At 39.6% G+C, this 22,759-nt stretch overlaps 1 protein-coding gene across 2 annotated transcripts in view; it reads left to right on the top strand.

The window, feature by feature from the left end:
* The window catches only part of TRIP11 (thyroid hormone receptor interactor 11), a gene marked incomplete at both ends in the record, with an annotated part of 78,603 nt that overhangs the window by 19,076 nt on the left and 36,768 nt on the right, over positions 1-22,759 (top strand). For both annotated transcript variants that reach the window (XM_080707345.1, XM_080707344.1), the window contains 6 exons: positions 353-518; positions 3,630-3,992; positions 9,401-9,441; positions 10,313-10,399; positions 13,454-13,666; positions 14,970-17,999. In XM_080707345.1, the coding sequence (XP_080563471.1) occupies positions 353-518; positions 3,630-3,992; positions 9,401-9,441; positions 10,313-10,399; positions 13,454-13,666; positions 14,970-17,999 (3,900 nt within the window). The remainder of the gene's footprint in view (positions 1-352; positions 519-3,629; positions 3,993-9,400; positions 9,442-10,312; positions 10,400-13,453; positions 13,667-14,969; positions 18,000-22,759) is intronic.

Here is a 22,759-nt window from a genome sequence, read left to right as displayed (position 1 = left end):
CATGAGGACCCGGGTTCAATCCCGTGTGGGGGTGTGAGTGATAGAGATCATTTCTTTTTGGGAGGTGTTACAGGAGTTTGAACTAGGGGTATTCTACCTCTGAACTATCCTAGCCCTATACTAATTTTTATTTTTTTATTTTCTAAATTGCCAAGGCTGGTCTGGAACATGATATCCTCCTGTCAGCCTCCCAAGGATGGAAAACTGTTTTTAAGGACTAAGAAAAGGATAGGAGTTTTTCAGAATTGCCTTAATTTTTTGATTGTGATTAAATTTTTACATCCTTAATATGTTTAATTTTAGACAAATGTATTGGTCATAAGTATGATTGACTTTGTTCTAACTTCTTAAGGAACTTAAACAGAGCCGAAGTCAGGAAATTGATGACCATCAGCATGAAATGTCAGTGTTGCAGAATACACATCAGCAGAAACTGACGGAGATAAGTCGTCGGCATCGAGAGGAATTAAGCGAGTATGAACAGCGAATTGAAGAACTTGAAAACCTGTTACAGCAAGGTTACTACTTTCATTCATTTCACATTACAAGGTGGCTCAGTTAGATGACCAGCCCAGCATCCTAAGCCCAGAACCCTGCTGTCAACTTGGAGTACGTTCTGAAGAAGAGTAAATCATTGGTTGTGTTCCTTTGCCAGCAATTTCTAACCACACCACTGCTTTCAAGATTACTGCAGAAAAGGAAGGGTCCTTTTGCTCTTGTTGTCAGTAGCTACAATTCGTAGATTTCTTTGCATTGCTTGGTAATGATACTTTGTTTTTAATATACTTTTATTGGTGCATGGCGATATAATTATTTATATCACTGTGAGTAGAAAGGGATACAGACATAAATGCACACGGAACTTGGTTTGTTTCTCTTCAGCCCCATCCCGTGTTAATACAATTGGCAGTGATGCCTTATGTGGTGTTAGTTGGACTGTTCTTCCTCCCCGCCCCGCCCGCCCCTCACTGGCCGCGCTCATTCATCTGAGGTCTCTGTCGTCTCCTTGTCTCACACACCACCCTGGACCTTCTGAGGCTGGCTGGTCCCACGTAGCATGATGTTTTCCAGTGTTGTCCATTTTCCTGCAGATGACATAATTTGATCTTTATGGCCAAGTGAAATTCAGTTGTGTATATATAAAAGATTTTCTTTATCCATTTATCGTTTGACAGACACCTCCGTTGGTTCCATAATTTAGCTATTGTGAATTGTGTTGCTTAAAGCATATATATATATATATATATATATATATATATACACATACACACACATACATACATACATGCATGCATCACTGTAATATTCTGACTTTAATTCTTTCAGAAAGAAATGGAAGAGTGATATATAGCTGGGTCATATGGTGGTTCCATTCCTAGCCTTTTGAGAAATCTCCATATTGATCTCCATAGTGATTGTGAATCATTTACGGTACTACCAGTAGTATGTAAGGGTTGTAAGAGTTCCTACTTTTCCACATTCTTGCCAGCATTCATTCATTCATTCATTCATTCATTCATTTTTGCGGCACTGGGGATGGAACCCGGGGCATTCTACCTCCAAGCTATACCCTTAACCCTATTTTTATTCTTTATTTTAAAACAGGGTCTTACTGAATTGCAAAGGGCCTCACTAAGTAGCTGAGGCTGGCCACGAACCACTATCCTCCTGTCTCAGCTTCCCGAATGAAATGCTGGGATTATAAGCGTGCACCGCCACCACCACCACACCAGGCTTGGGTTTGTTTTTTGTTTTTTGGGGTTTTTTTTTTGGTTTTTTTTTTTTTTTTTTTTTTTTTTTTTTTTTTTGCAGGTCTGGGGATGGAACCCAAGGGCATTCGACCACCAAGCTATACCCCCTGCCCTATTTTTTGTCTTTTTAGTTTTTGGTGGTACTGGGGTTCCTGGAAGCCCTTCTACCTCTGGGCTACACTCCCAGACCTTTTTTTTTTTTTTAATATATTTTTATTTGGAAACAGGGTCTCTTAAGCCAGCACGGCTGGCTTTGAACCTGCAGGATCCTTCTGTCTCTACCTCCCAAGCACAGGGATTACAAGCCTGCGCCACCACTCCTGGCTTATACTTTTTAAATTTGGAAACAGGGTCTCTTAAGCCAGTGTGGCTGGCTTCGAACCTGCACAATCCTCCTGTCTTCACCTCCCAAGTGCAGGGATTACATGTGTGTGCCATCATGCCCAGCTGTCTTTAGGTTTTGAAACAGCGTTTCACTGAGTTGCAGAGGGTCTCACCAAGTAGCTGAGGCTGTCCACGAATCACGATCCTCTGGTCCCAGCCTCCTGAATGCTGGGATTACAAGCGTGCACCACCACCCTGCTCTTTTGTATGCTTGATGATTGCCATTCTAGCTGGAATTAGATGAACTCTAAGTGTAGTTTTGATTTGTATTTCCCCAATTGTTAAAGATGTTAAAAATTTTTTATATATTTATTGAACATTTATATTTTTTTCGTTTGAGAAGTGTCTGTCCAGTTCAAATGCCCATTGTGTGTGTGTGTGTGTGTGTGTGTGTGTGTGTGTGTGTGTGTGTTAAGGTTTTTTAATTTTGATTTTTTGTTTTTCATACTGGAGATTATCTAGGGGTAGTCTATTTTTAAGCTACATGCTCACCCCATTTTATTTTTAAATAGTCAATATTTATTTATTTTGGTACTGAGGATTGAATCCAGATGCATTCTCCTTCTGAGCTACCTTCTAAGTCCTATTTTAATTTTTTTGTTTCAAAACAGGATCTCACTAGGTTGGTGCAAGCCTTGCTACATTGCTGAGGCTGGCCTCAGACCTGTGATTTTCTTCCCAAGCACTAGGATTGCAGACATGCACGAACACACCCAGCTTTTATTTTTATTTTGTGTGGAATGGAACCCAGGGCCCTCTACCTCTGGGCTACACTCCCAGACTTATTTTATATTTTATTTGGAAACAAGAGTCTCACTAAGTTGCTGAGAGCCTCACTAAGTAGCTGAGGCTGGCTTTGAACCCGTGCAATCCTCCTGTCTCAGCCTCCCAAGTACTGCGATTACAAGTGTGTGCCACTACGCCTGGATTACTTTTTATTTTGAAACAGGGTCTCACTAAATAGTTGAGGACCTTGCAAAGTTGCTAAGACTGGCCTTGAGTCTTTGATCCTCCTGTCTCAGCCTCCTAAGTACTGGGATTACAGACATATGCCACCACACCCAGCCAGTGTTAAGTTTTTTGTATATTCTAGATATTAGTCCTTTATCAGAGGTAGGTGACAAAGTTTGGCTCCCAATTTTGTAGGCTCTCTTCAAGCCTCTTGTTTTCTTTACTGCCCAGATGCTTTTTAATTTGATGCCATCCCATTTATTGATTTTCAGTTTTATTTCCTAAACTTTTGGGGTTTTATTGAGGAAATCCTTACCACTGCCTATATGTTAATAAATGGTTCAAGATAATTTCAGATGTGTATTCTTCTTAGTAGTTGATTCAAGTAATATTTCTCTAACTTTTTATTTCCAAAGTGCTTATTTTATTATAATTTAACTTTATAAAAAATTTTCCAAGTTTTGAACTCTCTTCTCTTTTAGTCATATATAATAAACTTTTTTCTTGATATTTAACATTGAAGTCTTTGATTTTATGTTTTAGGTGGCTCAGGAGTTACAGGAACTGATTATTCTAAAATCAGTGAGATGCAAAAAACTATTTTGGTTCTACAAAATGAAAAAGCAGCGTCTACAAAAAACATTGAAGAACTTGAGGGTAAAATAGAAGACATAAACAAAAAATTATCTGCTGTGGAAAATGAGAGAGAGGTTTTGAAAAGAGAACAAGAACAGCTAAGTGTGGAAAAGAGACAAGTAATAGAACGCTGTGAAAGCTTGAAACTGGAATGCAGTAAGTTGCAGCTTTCCGCTCTGAAGCAGAGTGAGCCTGTGGCAGAAACTGAGAGGATTCTTCCACGGAGTTCATCAGCGGAAGAAGTGTTGAGACTGCAGCAAGCACTGTCTGGTATGAAGTGTTTGAAACTCAATTTTGATTACTGTTTCATTACATGCTGTTTTTAGAGCCAAACATTGAATAATTGAATACTTCATGAAAATGGAGTGTTTGTGGAAGTGGCACTGTAATTTGAGTAGAATTATTTGCTTTGGACTCAGGGCCATAGTAGATCACAAAAAAGAATTTTCTACTAAAAAGGGCTCAGTATGGCTCGGTGTCTCAACCTTCCTTCCTTTTTCTTTAAATATGAATACAGAAGTCATAGAGATGTCTAAGAAATGTTTATTTATGTAGTCATTATTGTGGGGAGGTATTGGTCTATTTCCTTTAATCTGTACATAACTGAATATTTTCTGTAACTCATCAAGGCCTAGACCTTCTGTTTGGAGAATTCCATCTTCAAAAAAACTATTATCTTTTGAAATGATTTCTTTCATCAGAGCAGAGGTCTACTTGATAAAAGCCATATTTCTTATGCTTATGTTGATATTTATTTACTATGCCAGTATTCTGGTCAAATTTTATTATTTATTTATTTATATTTTGCAGTACTGGGGGTTGAAATCAGGGGCATCTACCTCTGAGCTACATCCCAGCCTTATTCTTTTTTTTTTTTTTTTTTTGCGGGTCTGGGGGTGGAACCTAGGGGCATTCGACCTCCGAGCTACACCCCCTGCCCTAATTTTTTTCTTTCTTATTCTTTATTTTGAAACAGGGTCTCACTAAGTTGCAGAGGGCCTCACTAAGTAGCTGAGGCTGGCCACGAACCCGCGATCCTCCTGTCCCAGCCTCCCGAATGCTGGGATTACAAGCGTGTGCCACCACATCCAGCTATTCTTTTATTTTGAAACCCTGTCTCACTAAGTAGCCAAGGCCGGCCATGAAGCTATGATCCTCCTGTCTCAGCTTCTCAGCTTCTGGCATTACTAGTGTTTGCTACCATACCCAGCTATTCTGTAGTTTCAGAAATACGTATTAAATGAACTGGACCAAACACCAGTATTCACACCAGGAAAAAATAATGGGAGCTCTTTAGCTGAAAAGATATGTTTTATTTTGGACTCTGTCCTCTTCTCACAGTGTAAACTCCTACTTCACTTATTTAGCTTTTTTTTTTTTTTTTTTTTTTTTTTTGATACTGAGGATTGTTCTGGCCAGCCCTGTGTGCTTGTGACCCCCACATCTGTATCCCTGGCCCAGCTGTTTTTCTGAGCACCTGGTCTGGTTGACTGACCAATTCTTTCTACATCAGATGGGTTTTCAAACTAAAGTTAGGTTTAAAGTAAAGCCATCGTGATTTCCTCCTCCGCTTCCTTTCCTAACCATGGTAGCACTTATAAGTCTCTCAAAGCAGAATGCTGGAAGCCATCCCCTAGCACCTCCTGTAGCTTGCATGTTCTTACCTTCTCTCTGAGTGAGTGGTGTTTCAGAATTGTGTCCAGAGGCCCACCAAGGTTCCTCACAGCTGTGTCAGTCCTGGGAGCTGCTGCGTAGGCAAAGGATAGGAGTGCGGGGGGCTTCCGGACTCCTTTATCATTTGGTTTCCATCAGAGAGCTCTGCTCTTTCATAAGTTTATGATATCAGGTGATCTGTAAGAATTTATTGCTTAAGAAACAAACTTGCTATCATTGTCCTCCCTTCTTTTTCTATTTCTATTGCTATGGAACTACTTCAGTCAATAATTGAATCTTGCCTATAGTAACGGTGAGACACCTGTCAATGGAGAAAAATAGTGTAGAGATTAAAAACAAGACTGAGCTGGAATCCGGTTTTATCACGGACTAGCTGACTTTGGACAAGCTAGTTAGCATTTCTCTGATTCAATTTTTTTCATCTATAAGGCTGAAATAATAGTATCGTCCTTATAGTCGTCATAGTACTATTCAAGGTTATGTGAGTTACTTGGTCAAATTTCTCTTTAGAACAGTGGCCCTTAGTGTTAGAAAAGTGCTTGCTGAGCCAGGTGTGGTGGTGCATGCTTGTAACCCCAGGATTTGGGAGACAGGCAGGAGGCTCTCAGGTTCAAAACCAACCTTAGCAACTTAGTGATGCTCTCAACAACCTAGCAAGGCCCTGTTTCAAAACAAAAAATAAAAAGCACTGGGGCATAGCTCAGAGTTAGAATGCCTCTGGGTTCAATTCTTCAGCACAGAAATTGAGAGAGGGAGACAATGAGACTGAAAGAAGGAAAATAACAAGTGTTCTGTTTTTATTCTCTGTTTCCATGAGCCCTTCTTCAATTTGTTTTTTGTTTTTATTTTGGAGCAAGAGTAAGTAGATTAATTCCCTACTTTTACGTGTGTGTGTGTGTGTGTGTGTGTGTGTGTGTGTGTGTGTGTGTGTTACTGAGGATGGAACCTAGGGGCATTTTACCTCCAAGCTATACCCCAGTCCTATTTTTTTTTTCTTTTATTTTGAAACAAGGGTCTCGCTAAGTTGCGGAGGGCCTCACTAAGTAGCTGAGGCTGTCCGGGAACCTATGATCCTCCTGCCTCAGCCTCCCAAATATTATGGGGATTATACAGTGTGCTACTTTATGGCTCGCTGGAGGGTGTGTGTGTGTGTGTGTGTGTGTGTGTGTGTGTGTGTGTATACGTGCGTATGTACGTACTGGGGATAAACTCAGGGGCATTCTCTTTCTGTGCTACACCCCCAGCTCTTTCTGTTTTGTAACAGGGCCTTAACAAGTTGCCGAGGGGCTTGCTTAGTTACTAGAGCTTTAAACGTGCTTAGTTGGACTTGTCAGGTCCATTGTGGTTTGAGCCCACGGCTCCTCCCATCCCTCTACCTTTCGAGTCTTGGCCACGTGGCTTTCTTGGGAGCTCCGCTAACCTGTCGTGTCATAGCTCTCACCTTCGCGTTTGCTGCTCCAGTGTGTGGAGCCTCTCTGTTGCTTTCAGCGGTCCCCTAGTATACTACGTTAGTGCTGGTATCACCCCCACTGGGAGGCGTCTGCACTGCACGGGCTGGCGCCATTTGCTCCCATCGCCCCAGGAGGAATTTGCCCTTTTTACTCCCACAGAACCTGTCTTTGCTGCTTCACATTGTATTACTGCCATGTGTTCACTTGTAAACTCTTTGAGAACAAGGACCAAACTTTCTGTCCTGTTCAGTACTGGCCTCATGGTAATGCTCAGTATTTCCCAATTGAATGTTAACTGAATTGCTTCCGCTGAGCTCATGGTACTCTCTTTCTGTGTTCCTCTTCCAGAATCTTACTTATGGGTCTATATGGAACTTATTCATGTCTACATCACTTTTGACAACTGAGAGATTATTATAGTATTGTGATATAAGCATTAAACATCTATTCCTTTTCAGGGTTGTTTTTTTCCTTCAATTTTAGACCTTATACTGTTTCCTGTATTTTTATTTTATTTTATTTTATTTTATTTTATTTTTTGGTGGTATTGGTGGTGGAAACCAGAGGCCTTCTACCTCTGGGCTATACTCCCAGACCTATTTTATACTTTATTTGGAAACAGGGTCTCACTAAGTTGCTGAGAGCCTCACTAAGTAGCTGAGGCTGGCTTCGAACCTGTGCGATCCTCCTGTCTCAGCCTCCCAAGCACGGGGATTACAAGCGTGTGCCACCACACCCAGCTCGTTTCCTGCATTTTGAGATATAGCTATTGTTACTATTTTTATCAAGACAATAATTTAGGACTCATCCAGAATACAATTATAATTTATTCCTGCATGTTCATTGGATTTTGTGTATGTGTGTGTGTGTGTGTGGTGCTGTGGGTCAAACTCAGGGGCATTCTATCTCCCAATTTACATCCTCAGCCTTTTTTATTTTTTTATTCTATTATTTATTTATTTAGTGGTAGTAGGGATGGAACCCAGGGGCATTCTACCTCCCAGCTACACACCCAGCCCTATTTTTTATCCTTTATTTTGAAACAGGGTCTCACTGAGTTGCAAAGGGCCTCACTAAGTAGCTGAGGCTGTCTGCGTTATCCTCCCAAATGCTGAGATTACAAGTGTGCGCTACCACACTTGGCTCATTTTTATTTTTATTTATCTTTTTTGTAGTATTGTGGGTTAAATTAAACCCAGGTATATTCTACATCTGAGCTACACCTTCTCCATTCCTATTTTTCCTTTTTTTTTTTTTTTTTTTTTTTTGCTATACTGGGGGTGGTACCCAGGAGCATTCTATCTTCAATGTATACCTCCAACTCTATTTTTGATTTTTTTTTTTTTTGTTTTTTGTTTTGGTGGTACTGGGGTTCCTGGAAGCCCTTCTATCTCCGGACTACACTCCCAGACCTATTTTTACATTTTTATTTGGAAACAGGGTCTCCTAAGCCAGCGCGCGCGCGGCTGGCTTCGAAGCTGCGCGATCCTCCTGTCTCCGCCTCCCAAGCGCGGGGATGACAAGCGTGCGCCACCACGCCCGGCTGATTTTTTATTTTGAAACAGGGTCTCAGTAGTTGCAAAGAGCCTCACTAAGTATTAGCTGAGGCTGTCTACAAACCATGACTTTTCCTTCTGTGTCAGCCTCCCAAATGCTGGGATGACAGGTGTGCGCCCACCACGCCCAACTCTTGTTCTTTATTTTGAAACAGACTCTCACTCAGTTGTGGAGGGCCTTACAAAGTTTTTTAGGCTAGATTTGAACTTGTGATCTTCCTGTCTCAGTCTCCCAGATACAGGGATTACAAGAATGTGCCACTGTGCCTGGCTTTTTTTTGCAGGTCTGGGGATGGAACCCAGGGGTAGTCGACCTCTGAGCTACACCCTCTGCCCTGTTTTTTGTTTTTTTTTTTTTCTTTTTTTCTTTATTTTTGATACAGGGTCTCACTGAGTTGCAAAGAGCCTCACTAATAGCTGAGGCTGTCCGTGAACCGCGATCCTCTGGTCTCAGCCTCCCGAATGCTGGGATGACAAGCGTGCCCACCACGCCCCGCGCTATTGTTTATTTTGAAACAAGTTCTGGCTAGGTTGCTGAGAGTCTCACTGCATTGCTGAGGCTGGCCTCCAACCTGTGATTCTCCTGTCTCAACCTCCCAAGTACTGGGATTATAGGCATGCACTACCATGCCCAGCTCCTGTTCTATATTTTATTTGGAAACAAGGTCTTGCTAAGTTGCTGAGAACCTCACTAAGTTGCTAAGGCTGGCTTCGAACCTGCAATCCTCCTGTCTCAGCCTCCCAAGTACTGGGATTACAGGTATGGGCCACCATGCTCAACAAAGAATTGGATTTAAAGTGACTTTTAACTGGCATTTATATTACGATAGCTTTGATATAGTCAAAATAGAAATATAAAATGAAAAAATATCTTTCACTGGGAACTGTTAATGCTTATTAATTGTGCTTATGACTGCTTTATTTTAAGATTCCATTTCTTAGTTTAATATGGGAAATATTATAATTTTAATGTTAGGTTCATTTATTGTTTTTACAGATGCTGAAAATGAAATAATGAGACTGAGTAGTTTAAACCAGGTAAACTCATAAGAGATAACTTTTAGCATTGATTTACTAATAAAAAATATTTCAATTTATTAGAGTTGCTTATTTCGTTTTTCCTTACAAAATAATATGAATTTAGTCTAGGAACTTTCATCTCAGTAAATTTTTTTTTTATAGTACTAAGTATTCGACTCAGGAGTGTTCTTTCTCTGAGCTCTATCCCCAGCCCTGGTTTATTTTTTATTTTGAAGCCGGTTCTCACTAAGTCAGAGGCTATCCTCAAAACTGTGATTCTGCCGGGCGTGGTGGCGCACGCTTGTAATCCCCGCGCTTGGGAGGCAGAGACAGGAGGATCTCTCAGGTTCAAAGCCAGCCGTGCTGGCTTAAGAGACCCTGTTTCCAAAAATAAAAAAAAGTATAAAATAGGTCTGGGAGTATATAGCACGGAGGTAGAAGGGCTTCCAGGAACCCCAGTACCACCACCCCCCAAAGAAAATCTGTGATTCTTCTGTCTCAGCCCCAAAAGATACTGGGATTACAGGCAGGTACCACCATGCCCTGCCTCTAGAAATTAATTTGATGACTGTTATATGTATAGACAGTGGAAGCAAATGCTATGCCGAAGTGAAGAATGCATTTTTATTTTCTTTAAGAAATTCAATGAGTTTTTTTCTATTCATTGCAAATTATTTTGTCAATATATTTTTAATTTTTTCAAACATAATAAAGAAAATTCTCTGTAAGGATATCTACAATGAGTGACTGGCTTTAGATGATTACATTCTTCTAATTTTACATACAATTAAAATACTGAGTAGAGACAGTTGCTTAGCTTTACAAAATTGTGTTTTTGTAAACTGGATATTTCTTGTTTTCTGAAAACACTGCTTTAACATTTTTGTAGGATAACAGTCTTGCTGAAGACAATGTGAAACTTAAAATGCAGGTCCAAGTTTTAGAAAAAGAGAAGGCATTATTCAGTCAAGAAAAGGTGGGTGCTGTGTAAATGGGGCGGAGTTCAATGGCATGCTGTGGTTCACAGCGAGGGCTGGTTTATATCAAAGTGGAATGTTCAGTCCTAGGGAGTCCTGGGACACAGCTGATCTCATTGAGGCCTGTGAGGCTGCGGGCAAGGTTCAGTGTACATGCAGCTGTCCAGAGTACGCGTAGAGATAAGCCAGCAGGCACAGGTATGAGCAGAGAAGATAGAGCCTGTTTTAGTTTCTGCTGGAGTTCTGACAGCGCAGCGTACACAGGTGGGTCGGGGAGGTCTAGAGTGAATATAGTGCTTATATACATTCAGCGTGTGGTCAGCATGTGTCTATGTTGCAGACAGGAATTTCTTACTGATGAGGACTAAGAAGGAACAATTTCAGTGGTAGAAATGGAGTCTTTTTTTTTTGTAGTTGTTGGCAGCAAGGATGGGATAAGATTCTTTGTGTCAAAGTTAAGTATGGAGAAAGGTATTTTTATGTTCATACTACTTAGGGATAATTCCTTCTCTCCAACAGGTGTTTAAGTATAGGACAGTTGAACGCTGGCATTAAGTTAAAAGCCAGTGTTTCAACTCAGTTTAAATTCTTAATTGTTTAAAAGCCGTGCATATTTGCTGATCCATGTACTCAGTAATTCATACGGAAGCGCTAGCACTTCAGGTAGTACAAGTGGAGAATCCTTTGCACTTCTGTCGCCTGGCCTCTTCCCCACAGGCAGTCTTTGTAACCCAGTTAGCATCTCTTGCCAGATTAGATCAGTGCATATATATGTATGTACATACACTCACACAGAGAGCTTTCTTATTGTTTTTCTGGGCTTTAACCTAGAAGCATTCTGCCACTGAGCTACACTTCCAGCCTATTTATTTATTTATTTATTTATTTATTTATTTATTTATTGCAGTACTGAGGATGGAACCCAGGGGCATTCCACCTCCAAGCAACACCACCAGCCTTATTTTTTATTCTTTATTTTTAAACAGGGTCTCACTGGGTTGCAAAGGGTCTCACTAAGTACCTGAGGCTGACTGCAAAACCATGATCCTCCTGTCTTAGCCTCCCAAATGCTGAGATTACAAGTGTGTGCCACCATACACAGTTTATGTTTTCATTTGAAACAGTCTCACTAAGTTGCTGAGGGTCTTGATAAGTGGCTAAGGCTGGCCTTGAACATAAGATCCTCCTGTTTCAGCCTCCCAAGTACTGGTATTACAAATGGCACCATCACACTGAGCTTATATATCTGTGTGGAGTGTGTGTGTGTGTGTGTGTGTGTGTGTGGTGTGTGTGTGTGTGTATTTACCAGGCATACCTTCTTTTCATGGTGGTACACACTTGTAATCCCAGTACTTAGAAGGCTGAGACAGGGGAATTGCAGGTTCCCAGCCAGTCTCAACTACTGAGTGAGGCCCTCTGCAACTTGGTATGACCCTGTGTCAAAATAAAGAATAAAAAAATAGGGCTGGGGGTGTAGCTCGGAGGTAGAATGCCCCTGGGTTCAATCCCCAGTACCACAAAAAAATAAAAAATAAAGCAGGGTTTTGCTAAGTTGCTGAAGGTCTCACTAAATTTCTGAGGCTCTCATTGAACCTTTAATCCTCCTGTCTCAGCCTCCTAAGTAGTGAAATTATAGGTGTGTGCCACCACAGCTGGCTTATTTTTAAAAAACACGTCAGTATACCTACGCCGTTCTTACATACCTTAACATTTTTAGCACCTTTCCACATCAGTATATATGCAGTGTCTCTCAACGGGGTTGTAATCAGCATTCTCATATGGGGAAGTTCATAGCTGTTTACACTGTCCTCTACATCCTGGGATCCTTGCCACCACTCTGTTTCTGCTGTATACTGTTCTTTGTCTAACTGGCCTACATGTGCTTTGTATTTGCAGACCTCCACACATACTGGGTAGGGCCTGCAGTTTCGCATACTCTTGGATTCTGTGGCTTTTCCTCATAGCTGTTTCCTTTCTTTGATGTGTAGGAGTCCACTGTAACTCTTCCCTGTGTCTGTCATAGGTCTCTATAATGGCTAAGAATGCCACAATATGTCTGTTCCTTAAGGTCCACCTGAAAAAAGAAAGTTTGTGATTCTCTTAAATGAACAAATAACTTTTAGAAAGACTTAAGAGAATGCTGTTTCCATCTTCTAACTATATTTTGGAATTAACTTTTGAATTGAAAAGAAATGAGAACTGTGATAAAAATGTCCTAATAGCTTTTCTTGGTCTCTTATAAAGCAATAGGAATTTGAATTTTTATTTACTTTAGATTCCATAAAAGTTTGATTTTTAAAACTCTACAAATGAAGGCTTTATAGCAATATACAGTGTTATGTTTGTGATAACAAACATAATCAGATGTTGAAATAATGTTGAACATTAAATGCCAGGTAATAGACTATCAAGAGCATATATAGATTCATGTTTGGGAATGTCAGGTTTAAGTCTGCTCAGAAGGTAAAGGAAGAAATGTAGATACTTCCTTGGGCCAAGAAAGATTCCATATTCTGACAGAAGTAACTAATAAGGTAATTAGTTAATGAGTCGAAAGAAGCCTTTTATTTTCTAATTAGGAAAGACCTTAGAGAGTAGGAGTATTGAGTTTTTGTGTTTCTTTAGTCTGGCTGTTGGGGACCTGTCGCTGGGGAGTGGAGGTGAAAAGAGCCAGGCGGTGTGGAGCTTTCATAAGGTCTGGTGGGGCGTGGGGTGTGGGGCTGGGGAAGCCGCGGTGGGAGTGGGCCAGGGAGTCCCCACTGGGGAGGTCTCGTGTGAAGAAGTGAGCTACAAGGTAAAGTTGTCACATCCTCAAAATACATCTAGGGGTATAGACATATTTTGCTTGAAGCTGCAAGTAAAATTGCATGTGGACAAAGACTGGCTTGTTGAATTTTCTCTATCATTATTATGGCATTGTTCAATAATGTTTCCAGTACAGAACATTTCAAATAGATCAAACTTTGTTTCTTGTGTGTGATATGCTTGTCCAATATTTTGGTGTCTTTTCCTTAGTTGACCATATGTATCGCTTCCTCCCTTTATCATTTAAGGAAGAACTTCAGGTATCACTCTCAAAATTGAGCGACGAATATGAGGTGATCAGAAGCACAGCTACAGGAGACATGAATTTGAATTTAGAGTTACAAGACCTAAGATTTCACTTGGAGGCAAAGGAACAAGAACTGACTCAGAGTATTAATGAAAAGGAAATGCTAATAGCCGAGTTAGAAGAACTGGACAAACAGAACCAAGAAGCTACAAAGGTAACAAAACTGCCTTAAAGATAACAGGTCCAAAGTAGCACGTTATGCTTAGTAGACCGAGTGCTCGGTGAACATGCAGAAATGATGAGTGAAAGTTAGTTTTGTGATTTCATTGATATTTTAGCTTATTAATGTTCATACAAACTAACAAACTTTTTCTGCAGAGAGCCAGTTAGTAAAATAATGTTGGCTCTACAAGCTGTATCATCTCAGCTGCATGTGCTGGACTCTGCTGTTGTGATGTGTATGCAAATAAGCACGACCTGATTTGCCAGTGGGCAGTAGTTTAACTCTTGCTGTAGCCCTTAATAGGTAAAACTACACAAAGTACATCATTTACCTTCTTTAGTGGTGTTTTTTTTTTTTTTTTTTTTGTGGTACTAGGGATGGAACCCAGGGGCTTTCTACTTCTGGGCTGTACTCCCAAACCTATTTTATATTTTTTATTTGGAAACAAGCTCTCACTAAGTTGCTGAGAGCCTCACTAAGTAGTTGAGGCTGTCTTCAAACCTGTGCAGTCCTTCTTTCTCAGCTCCCAAGTACTAGAATTACAAGTGTGCGCCACCCAACTAATTTTTTTTTTTTTTTTTTTTCCCTTGGTGGTACTGGGGATGGAACCCAGGGGCATTCTACCTCCGAACTACACCCACCCCCAGCTCAATAATTTTTATTCTTTTTTTTTTTTTTTTTTTTTTTCTGGTCTGGAGATGGAACCCAGGGGCATTTGACCTCCGAGCTACACCCCCTGCCCTATTTTTTATTCTTTATTTTGAAACTGGGTCTCACTGAGTTGCATAGGGCCTCACTAAGTAGCTGAGGCTTTCCGCGAACCACAATCCTCCAGGTCTCAGCCTTCCGAATGCTGGGATTACAAGCGTGTGCCACCACGCCCGGCTATTCTTTATTTTGAAACAGGGTCTCACTGAATTGCAAAGGGCTTCACTAAGTAGTGGAGGGTGTCCTTGAACCACAATCCTCCTGTTCCAGGCTCCCAAATGCTGGGATTACAATCATGCACCACTACGCATAGTTTACCTCCTTTAGTTTTAAATCCTAAGCCTTTAAGTGATAATATGGACTTAATATAAGAAATTTATAAATAATTTTGTAGGGAATATTAGTATAAAAATTATTTTTAAGAAAGAGTAAAAATTACCCCAATATGATGTATGACTATAAGGCACCAATAAAAAATTTTTAAAAAGTAAAAATATCTTCTATTATGTATGATACTTTACAAATTTTTCATTAGGCACTAAAATGAGAAAATGTTATAAAGTTACCATACTAATTTTTGTTCCAGCACGTAATTTTGATAAAAGATCAGCTATCAAAACAGCAAAGCGAAGGAGATAATGTCATCAGGAAATTGAAACAAGATCTAGATGATGAAAAAAAAAAAGTTCTTCAACTTGAGGATGATAAAATGAATATCACTAAAGAGTTGGATGCGCAGAAAGAAAAGTTAACTCAAAGAGAGCTGGTCCTCAGTGACTTGCATTTAACCAAGCAGGAGCTTGAAGATCAGGTAGATGATTTAGTGGATCAACTGAGCAAATCACAAAAAGATAATTTAAACATACAGAAGGAAAACCTGGAACTTAAGGAACGTATCAGGCAAAATGAAGAGGAGCTTTCTCGAGTCAGGAATGAATTAACTCATTCTCTTACTCAAGACTCTGACAGTAATCTTAAGGATGATTTACTTAAAGAAAAAGAAAATGAAGTTAGAAACTTAAAGCAAAATCTTTCAGAAGTAGAACAGCTCAATGAAAATTTAAAGAAAGTTGCTTTTGATCTCAAAGTAGAAAATGAAAATTTGGGCTTAGAATGTGAAGACGTAAGACATCAGTTGGAAGAATCTGTTGCTGGTAACAGTCAAATTTCTCTGGAAAAAAACAGTATTATAGAGACTCTTAAACGAGAGAAAGAACAGATAGAAGCAAAATTGTGTCAGGCAGAAAAGAGGCTGTTGGAACATGCAGACAAGTATAAGCAAACCATTGAGGAGCTGTCAGATGCTCGTAATGTGAATACCTCTGCTTTACAGCTGGAACATGAGCATTTAATTGAACTCAGTCAAGAGAAAGACTTTGAAATAGAAAGACTCAAGAAGAGTATTGAGCAAATGGCTTCCGATCATGAGGAAACTAAGGAAATGTTAGCATCTAATTTAGAGGAACAGAAACAGTTGACACAACTTGTACATGAGAAAGATATTTGTATTGAAAAACTCAAAGAAAAAAGTTCAGAGTTGCAGGAAGAATTAGATAAATGGTCTCAGGCCTTAAGAACAAATGAAACTTTAAAGCAGACCATAGAGGAAAAGGACAGAAATCTTGGCTCCATGAAAGAAGAAAACAATCACCTCCAAGAAGAACTGGAACGACTCAGAGAACAGCAGAGTCGAGCTTTGCCCGTGGCTGAGCCTAAAACCCTTGACAGTATCACAGAACTAGAGTCTGAGGTGTCTCACCTGAATAGGATCAAGGGTCACCTCGAAGAGGAGGTTAAGCATCATCAGAAAGTAATCGAAGATCAAAACCAGAGTAAGATGCAGCTACTTCAGTCTTTACAGGAGCAGAAGAAGGAAATGGATGAGTTTAAATACCAGTATGAGCAAATCAACATCACACATACCAGGCTCATTTTAGAGAAAGATGAGGAAATTAAGAATTTGCAAAAAAACATTGAACAAATAAAAGCCCAGTTGCACGAAGAAAGACAGGACATTCAAACAGAGAATTCTAATATTTTTCAAGAAACAAAAGTTCAGAGCCTTCATATAGAAAATGGAAGTGAAAAACATGACTTATCTAAAGCTGAAACTGAGAGATTAGTGAGAGGAATAAAAGAACGAGAGCTGGAAATTAAACTTCTAAATGAAAAGAATATATCTTTAACTAAACAGATTGATCAGCTGTCCAAAGATGAGGTGGGCAAACTCACACAGATCATCCAGCAGAAAAACTTGGAGATACAGGCTCTTCATGCTAGAATTTCTTCAGCATCCTATACACAGGATGTTGTTTACCTTCAACAGCAAGTGCAGGCCTACGCTATGGAAAAGGAAAGTGTATTAGCTGTTTTGAATGAGAAGACAAGGGAGAATAGCCAACTAAAAACAGAGTATCACAGAATGATAGATATAGTTGCTGCCAAAGAAGCAGCCCTCATTAAGCTACAGGAGGAAAATAAAAAATTATCCAGTGGATTTGAAAGCAGTGGCCAAGATATGTTTAGAGAAACTATTCAGAATTTGTCACGGATCATCCGAGAAAAAGACATCGAAATAGATGCACTAAGTCAGAAATGTCAGACTTTGCTGTCTGTTTTACAGACTTCCAACACTGGTAACGAGGCTGGAGGTGTTAATAGTAATCAGTTTGAGGAGCTCCTACAGGAACGTGATAAATTAAAACAGCAAGTAAAGAAAATGGAAGAGTGGAAGCAGCAGGTGATGACCACAGTCCAAAATATGCAGCACGAGTCAGCCCAGCTTCAGGAAGAGCTCCATCAGCTTCAGGCACAGGTTTTGGTTGACAGTGATAATAATTCTAAATTGCAAGTGGACTACACTGGCCTCATACAAAGTTATGAGCAAAATGAAACCAAACTCAAAAATTTTGGACAGGAATTAGCACAAGTTCAGCACAGCATAGGGCAGCTTTGCAGTACCAAGGATCTTCTTTTAGGAAAACTTGATATCATTTCACCCCAGCTCTCTTCTGGCTCATCATGCACCTCCCATTCGGCAGAGTCTCCTAGAGCAGGTAAGTCTGCTGTGCCAAGTGAGTCTTCTCAGTTTCTTCAACAAGAGGTGGAAGAGTTAAGAAAATCACTGCAGGAAAAAGATGCCACAATTAGAACTCTCCAGGAAAATAATCACAGGCTGTCAGATTCACTTGCTGCCACCTCAGAGCTAGAGAGAAAAGAACATGAACAAACGGATTCAGAAATTAAGCAGCTAAAGGAGAGACAAGATGTTCTACAAAACTTACTTAAGGAAAAAGACCTCTTAATCAAAGCCAAAAGTGATCAGCTACTTTCTTCAAATGAAAACTTCACTAACAAAGTGAATGAAAATGAGCTTTTGAGGCAGGCAGTAACAAACCTGAAGGAGAGAACATTAATCTTAGAAATGGACATTTCTAAACTAAAAGGGGAAAATGAAAAAATACTAGAAAAGTCCAGGGGAAAGGAAACAGAATATCAAGCATTACAAGAGACTAACATGAAGTTTTCTATGATGCTGCGAGAAAAGGAGTTTGAATGCCATTCGATGAAGGAGAAGGCTCTTGCCTGCGAGCAGCTGCTGAAAGAAAAGGAGCAGGTATGTTGGGGTGAAGGGTTTTAGTTCATTAGTTACTTTATTGATGTGGTCTTTGAAGAGGACTATGAGTTTATTCATGTAAGAAATATTCAAAGGATTGTGTTTTACCTAAAGAAACTTTCCTTAGAGGTATCTGGAAGTTTCTCCTTCAAATTATTATATACTTCAAAATATTTTAGTAGTATATTGATTTATAATATCCTGATAAGTAGAAAAGGAGGATTTAATAACTATTTTCTTTAGAAAGTAGAAGTGAGTTATGAGAGGGAATCACTTTAGCCAAATTTTAGGTATATTTTAGTAACTGCTAGTAATGGTTAACATTTTAGACTTTCATATGAAAGGGAAGCCCCATGAAATACACTGGACATCTTTGACTATGATCTTTAGTAAGAAATATTTTTACATGTAACACAGTAAGTGTGTGTGTGTGTGTGTGTGTGTGTGTGTGTGTAACTGAAAAGAAGTGTAAGGAAACAAATTACCCTTATTTCGTGTGAAGCTCTGTTAAAAAAAGAATGCTGGCCAGGCGTGGTGGCGCATAAGTAGTACTGTAAACATAGCAGGTGTCTATAAGTTTTCTAATCCTAGCTCTGTCATAGGTTGGAACCCTGGGTGTGTTCTGATCTTAATGGCTTGTTTATTCAACCCTCAAATGGAGGTCCCGTAGAGGTTAAAATGGAAAGTATCAGTTGTTTGATATTCAAAGTTCTGCATGCTCATTTTAAGCTAAACTAATACATTTGTTTTAATAAATATTTTACATACTCATTTTAATAAGAATTACTGGAAATCTGTTGCATCATATGTGATAGATGGCACATGATAGGTGCTATGTAGAGCTGGCTTGTTGGCGCCTTTTTCCTGTGATTTCTATACTTATGGTAGAAATTCAGAAAAGAGGTGATAGAACAGTGGAATGTTCATAAGATGCTTCTTAAATATTGACACACTGCCAGGCACAAGATGCAAAATGATTTAACTTCTTTTGCAGTTAAGTTCTTAGAGTCTTAGATTATCTGATAAGTGATAGGCTGATTGTCATTGTTGAGGTCTTCCAGAGATAACTCTTAGTTTTGATGGTATTGGTCTGTAGCTGGTGTGAAAGAAACGCTTCAGGTTAGAGCTCCCCACTGTTCATTAACCAGCAGTGGGTGTCGTGTCTTATGGTTGTAAAAATGTAAGAGAAGAATGTAGAACAATGAAGTTCTGTTGTAATATCTCTCTATATATGTATATTTATATATTTTTTTTCCAGTTTTGGTGTTTGGTGTCATTTAGCTCTATTTCATTGATGTTTACAAATCTAAAGTGTACAGATTTTCTTACCTTTTAGGGAGCTTCCCTAATTTAGTTTTAAAATACTGAACTGTGAGAGTAGTATAAATTAATGAGTTTCTTCTGTTTCTTTATGTGATTTAAAAAGTACCAGTAGGTTATACAGGTCAAACATGCATAATCCCAAAAGTCCAAAATTCAGAATGTTTTGGCTGGCCGTGGTGGTACACTCATGTAATCCCAGTACTTGGGAGGCTGAGACAGGAGGATCACAGGTTCACAGCCAGCCTCAGGTACATAGACTCTCTGCAACTTCATGAGACCCTGTTTCAAAATAAAGAATAAAAAACAGGGCTGGAGGTGTAGCTCAAATGTAGGAAAGAAAAAAATTTAAAACTTTTTTAATACCAACATGATAGATTCTATGGAAATATTCTAAAATTTTATAAAGTCTGAAATTGAGCTGGGCGTGGTAGTACACTCTTATAATCCCCACGCTTGGGAGGCAGAGATAGGAGGATTGCGCAGGTTTGAAGCCAGCTTCGCTGGCTTAAGAGACCCTGTTTCCAAAAATAAAATAGGTCTGGGAGTGTGGCCCGGAGGTAGAAGGGCTTCCAGGAACCCCAGTACTACCAAAATAAAATAAAATAAAAATTAAAAAATATGAAATTGAAAATGCACTTTGGACCGGGTACACACTTATAATCCCAGCATTTAGGAGGCTGAGACCAGAGGATCACAGTTCGCGGGCAGCATCAGCTACTTAGTGAAGCCCTTTACAACTCAGTGAGACCTGGTTTCAAAATAAAGAATAAAAAATAGGGCAGGAGGTGTAGCTCAGAGATCGAATGCCCCTGGGTTCCATCCCTAGACCTGTTAAAAAAAAAAAAAAAAAAAAAAGCATTTTGGTCCCAAACATTTCAGATAAGGGATATATTTTAGACTGTATTTTGAATATCATAAATAATATGTTTATTTAGGAAGACAGATAAGTTATCATAAGATCTTCAAATTATTTAATTATCAAGCATATGCCTTTTCTCTTTAATATAAAAAAATATGAAAAACTATTTGGGAAAAAATATAAAAAATATATGAAAAACTATTTGGGAAATATTGGCCTCTGTATCCAAGAGTGGGTTCGAGACAAAAGGAAATATACTGGTTTACATTTTGGTTTCAGTAATTTATCTTGGGAGATGCATTATAGATTCTTTTTCGCCCTATTTGTTTGTTACTGGGGATTGAGCCAGAGGCTTTCTGCCTGTGAGCTATACCCCCTGCCCTATTTATTTTCTTATTTTGAAACCATCTCAACAAGTTGTGCTGAAGTTGTGTTGTGATCTTCCTGCCTTAGTACTTTCCAAATAGTGAGATTAAAGGCTTGCACCACCATACCCAACATCACTCTGTGTGTGAGTGTGTGTGTTGGGGGGAGTTGTGTGTTAGTTACTGAGGATTGAACTAGGGACGTTCTACCGCTGAGGTATACGCTAGCCCTATTTTATTTGTATTTTGAAACAAGGGCTCACTAAGTTGCTGAGGCTGGCTGTGAACCTTGAGATCATCCTGTCTCAGCCACCAAAGTACTAGGATTACAAGTATGGAACTCCGTTCCCAGCCCATCCCTTGTTTTCAAGAATTGGGGTTTTGCTATGTTGCCCAGGCTGGCCTGCGACAGACTGGCTCAATCGGGAATAATAAATCCAGCACTGAATATGGCCACTGAGTCCATTCAGGACCGAGTTTTTCTCAGAAAGGTGGGCAAAGGTTCGGTTGTAGTTCTGCAGCCACTTATCTGCAGCGATTTTTTCCCTTTTATGAAATAAACTCCTTTAAGTTCCTGTTCACGGCGCTAAAAGTGGAGATTCCTCTTCGGGAAAAAATCTGAATTGATTGACACGGACAAATGCCTCTTATGCAATTTACCACTTTATTCTAGACACAAGATTTTTTATATTTCCCTATTTCCCCGTGATTCCCTAGTAGAAAGGTGCAAACACCCAAAAAACAACAGTGAAATGTACGTGTAAATCACCAACCCTGAACAAGACAAAAGTAAGGCCTGTGACATCACAGGTCTTTGTGATTGAAATCAGTTCCATGACCCTGCAGGTGGGTCTTGGTGTTTTAAGTCAGCCCCTTTGGCCTTGCCTTGGCCTTGCAGCTGCAGAGGTTTTTAGCGGGCAAATTCCAAAAGAACAAAAGTCACACCCAAAGTCACTTGAAGAATTCAGTTTTTAAGAGTTTTCTTTAACCCTTTCGGAACCTTTTATTCCTAGGGCTTAGTCCGATGTCCTTCTCTATCTAGCAACCTCCTTTGAGTTGAATGGGGACAAAGTCCGAGATTCCAGCTTTCATACATGTAGTTGGCGTAGGGAAATCCGTGTACATTTATGATGATTTAGAGGATTTCGATGAATGTTTGCTGGATTTTGTCTGCAATACCATCTGCTGTCTGAACACTTCACCCTATTAAACACTTAAAATATATTTTAGGAGACAGGGCCCAAAAAACATGAAGTTTTTATTATATGTCTTTTGTTCTGTCATAACTATTTTAACCAGGTAGTGTCGCCCTGTCTCCAGGCAGTCCTATCACTAGGTGCAAAGGTCAAGATTCCTCCTAGCCCTTGGCTCTATTGTAATGATTAGAATGAAGGTCAAATATAGGGAGGAATTCTGCATTTGTAATTGCTGTAGCAGGAATGCTTCCACAGTATCTGAATTCTGACTAGATTTACATCTTTGAGCAAAGCCGAGGGCGTTTAGAGGCTTAGACAAATTACTAGAAGATTTATTTTCCACGGGCTCAGTTTCTCCCACAGTCCTGATCTTACATCACTGGAGCAATTCATGTGGAAAGTTAAAAGAATCATTACCAAAAGAATAGTAGTTATGAAAGAATATCTAAGAGTGGGGGAGTACTTTGGCCAAAGTCAACGCTCCCTCGGGGCTCCTCCTTGAGGTGCCACGTCAGTCATGCATGAGGGCACACACAGACATCAAGGAAAGCGGGCCGTGGCACTGGCCCTCACCTCCTGGACCCTGCTTAGTCTCCCAAGTAGTTGGTACTACAGGACATGTCACTATGCCTGGCTTATGTATTCTTAAAAAAATGAAGTTGACATAAACATGTAAAATAATACTAAACTATAGGTTTTATTTGACATGCATATATGTAACAGAAAGTGGACTTGTCTGTAGACTGCCTTGACTCTGTGTGTGTGTGTGTGTGTGTGTGTGTGTGTGTGTGTGTGTGTGCTTTTTAGAATTCAAGCTATCATCTAAAATTCATAGTCCTACTGTTAGAGTGAAGGGTTATCTTTTTTCTGCTGTTGGTATATTGAACTTGTATGGAAAGCAATCAGGAGTACTTTTTTCTTCTGACTAGCAAAATATCACTCTTAAGAGTTGTTTTCACTAAATTGTTGCCAAAATGTTCTTTTAAAGCAGTCTGTACCACTCAGTGCAGTAATGCA

This window comes from Muscardinus avellanarius, assembly GCF_963383645.1.
Source record: "Muscardinus avellanarius genome assembly, chromosome: 12".
In the NCBI taxonomy this organism is placed as follows: domain Eukaryota; kingdom Metazoa; phylum Chordata; class Mammalia; order Rodentia; family Gliridae; genus Muscardinus; species Muscardinus avellanarius.
This window is presented reverse-complemented; position numbering and strand designations above follow the sequence as displayed.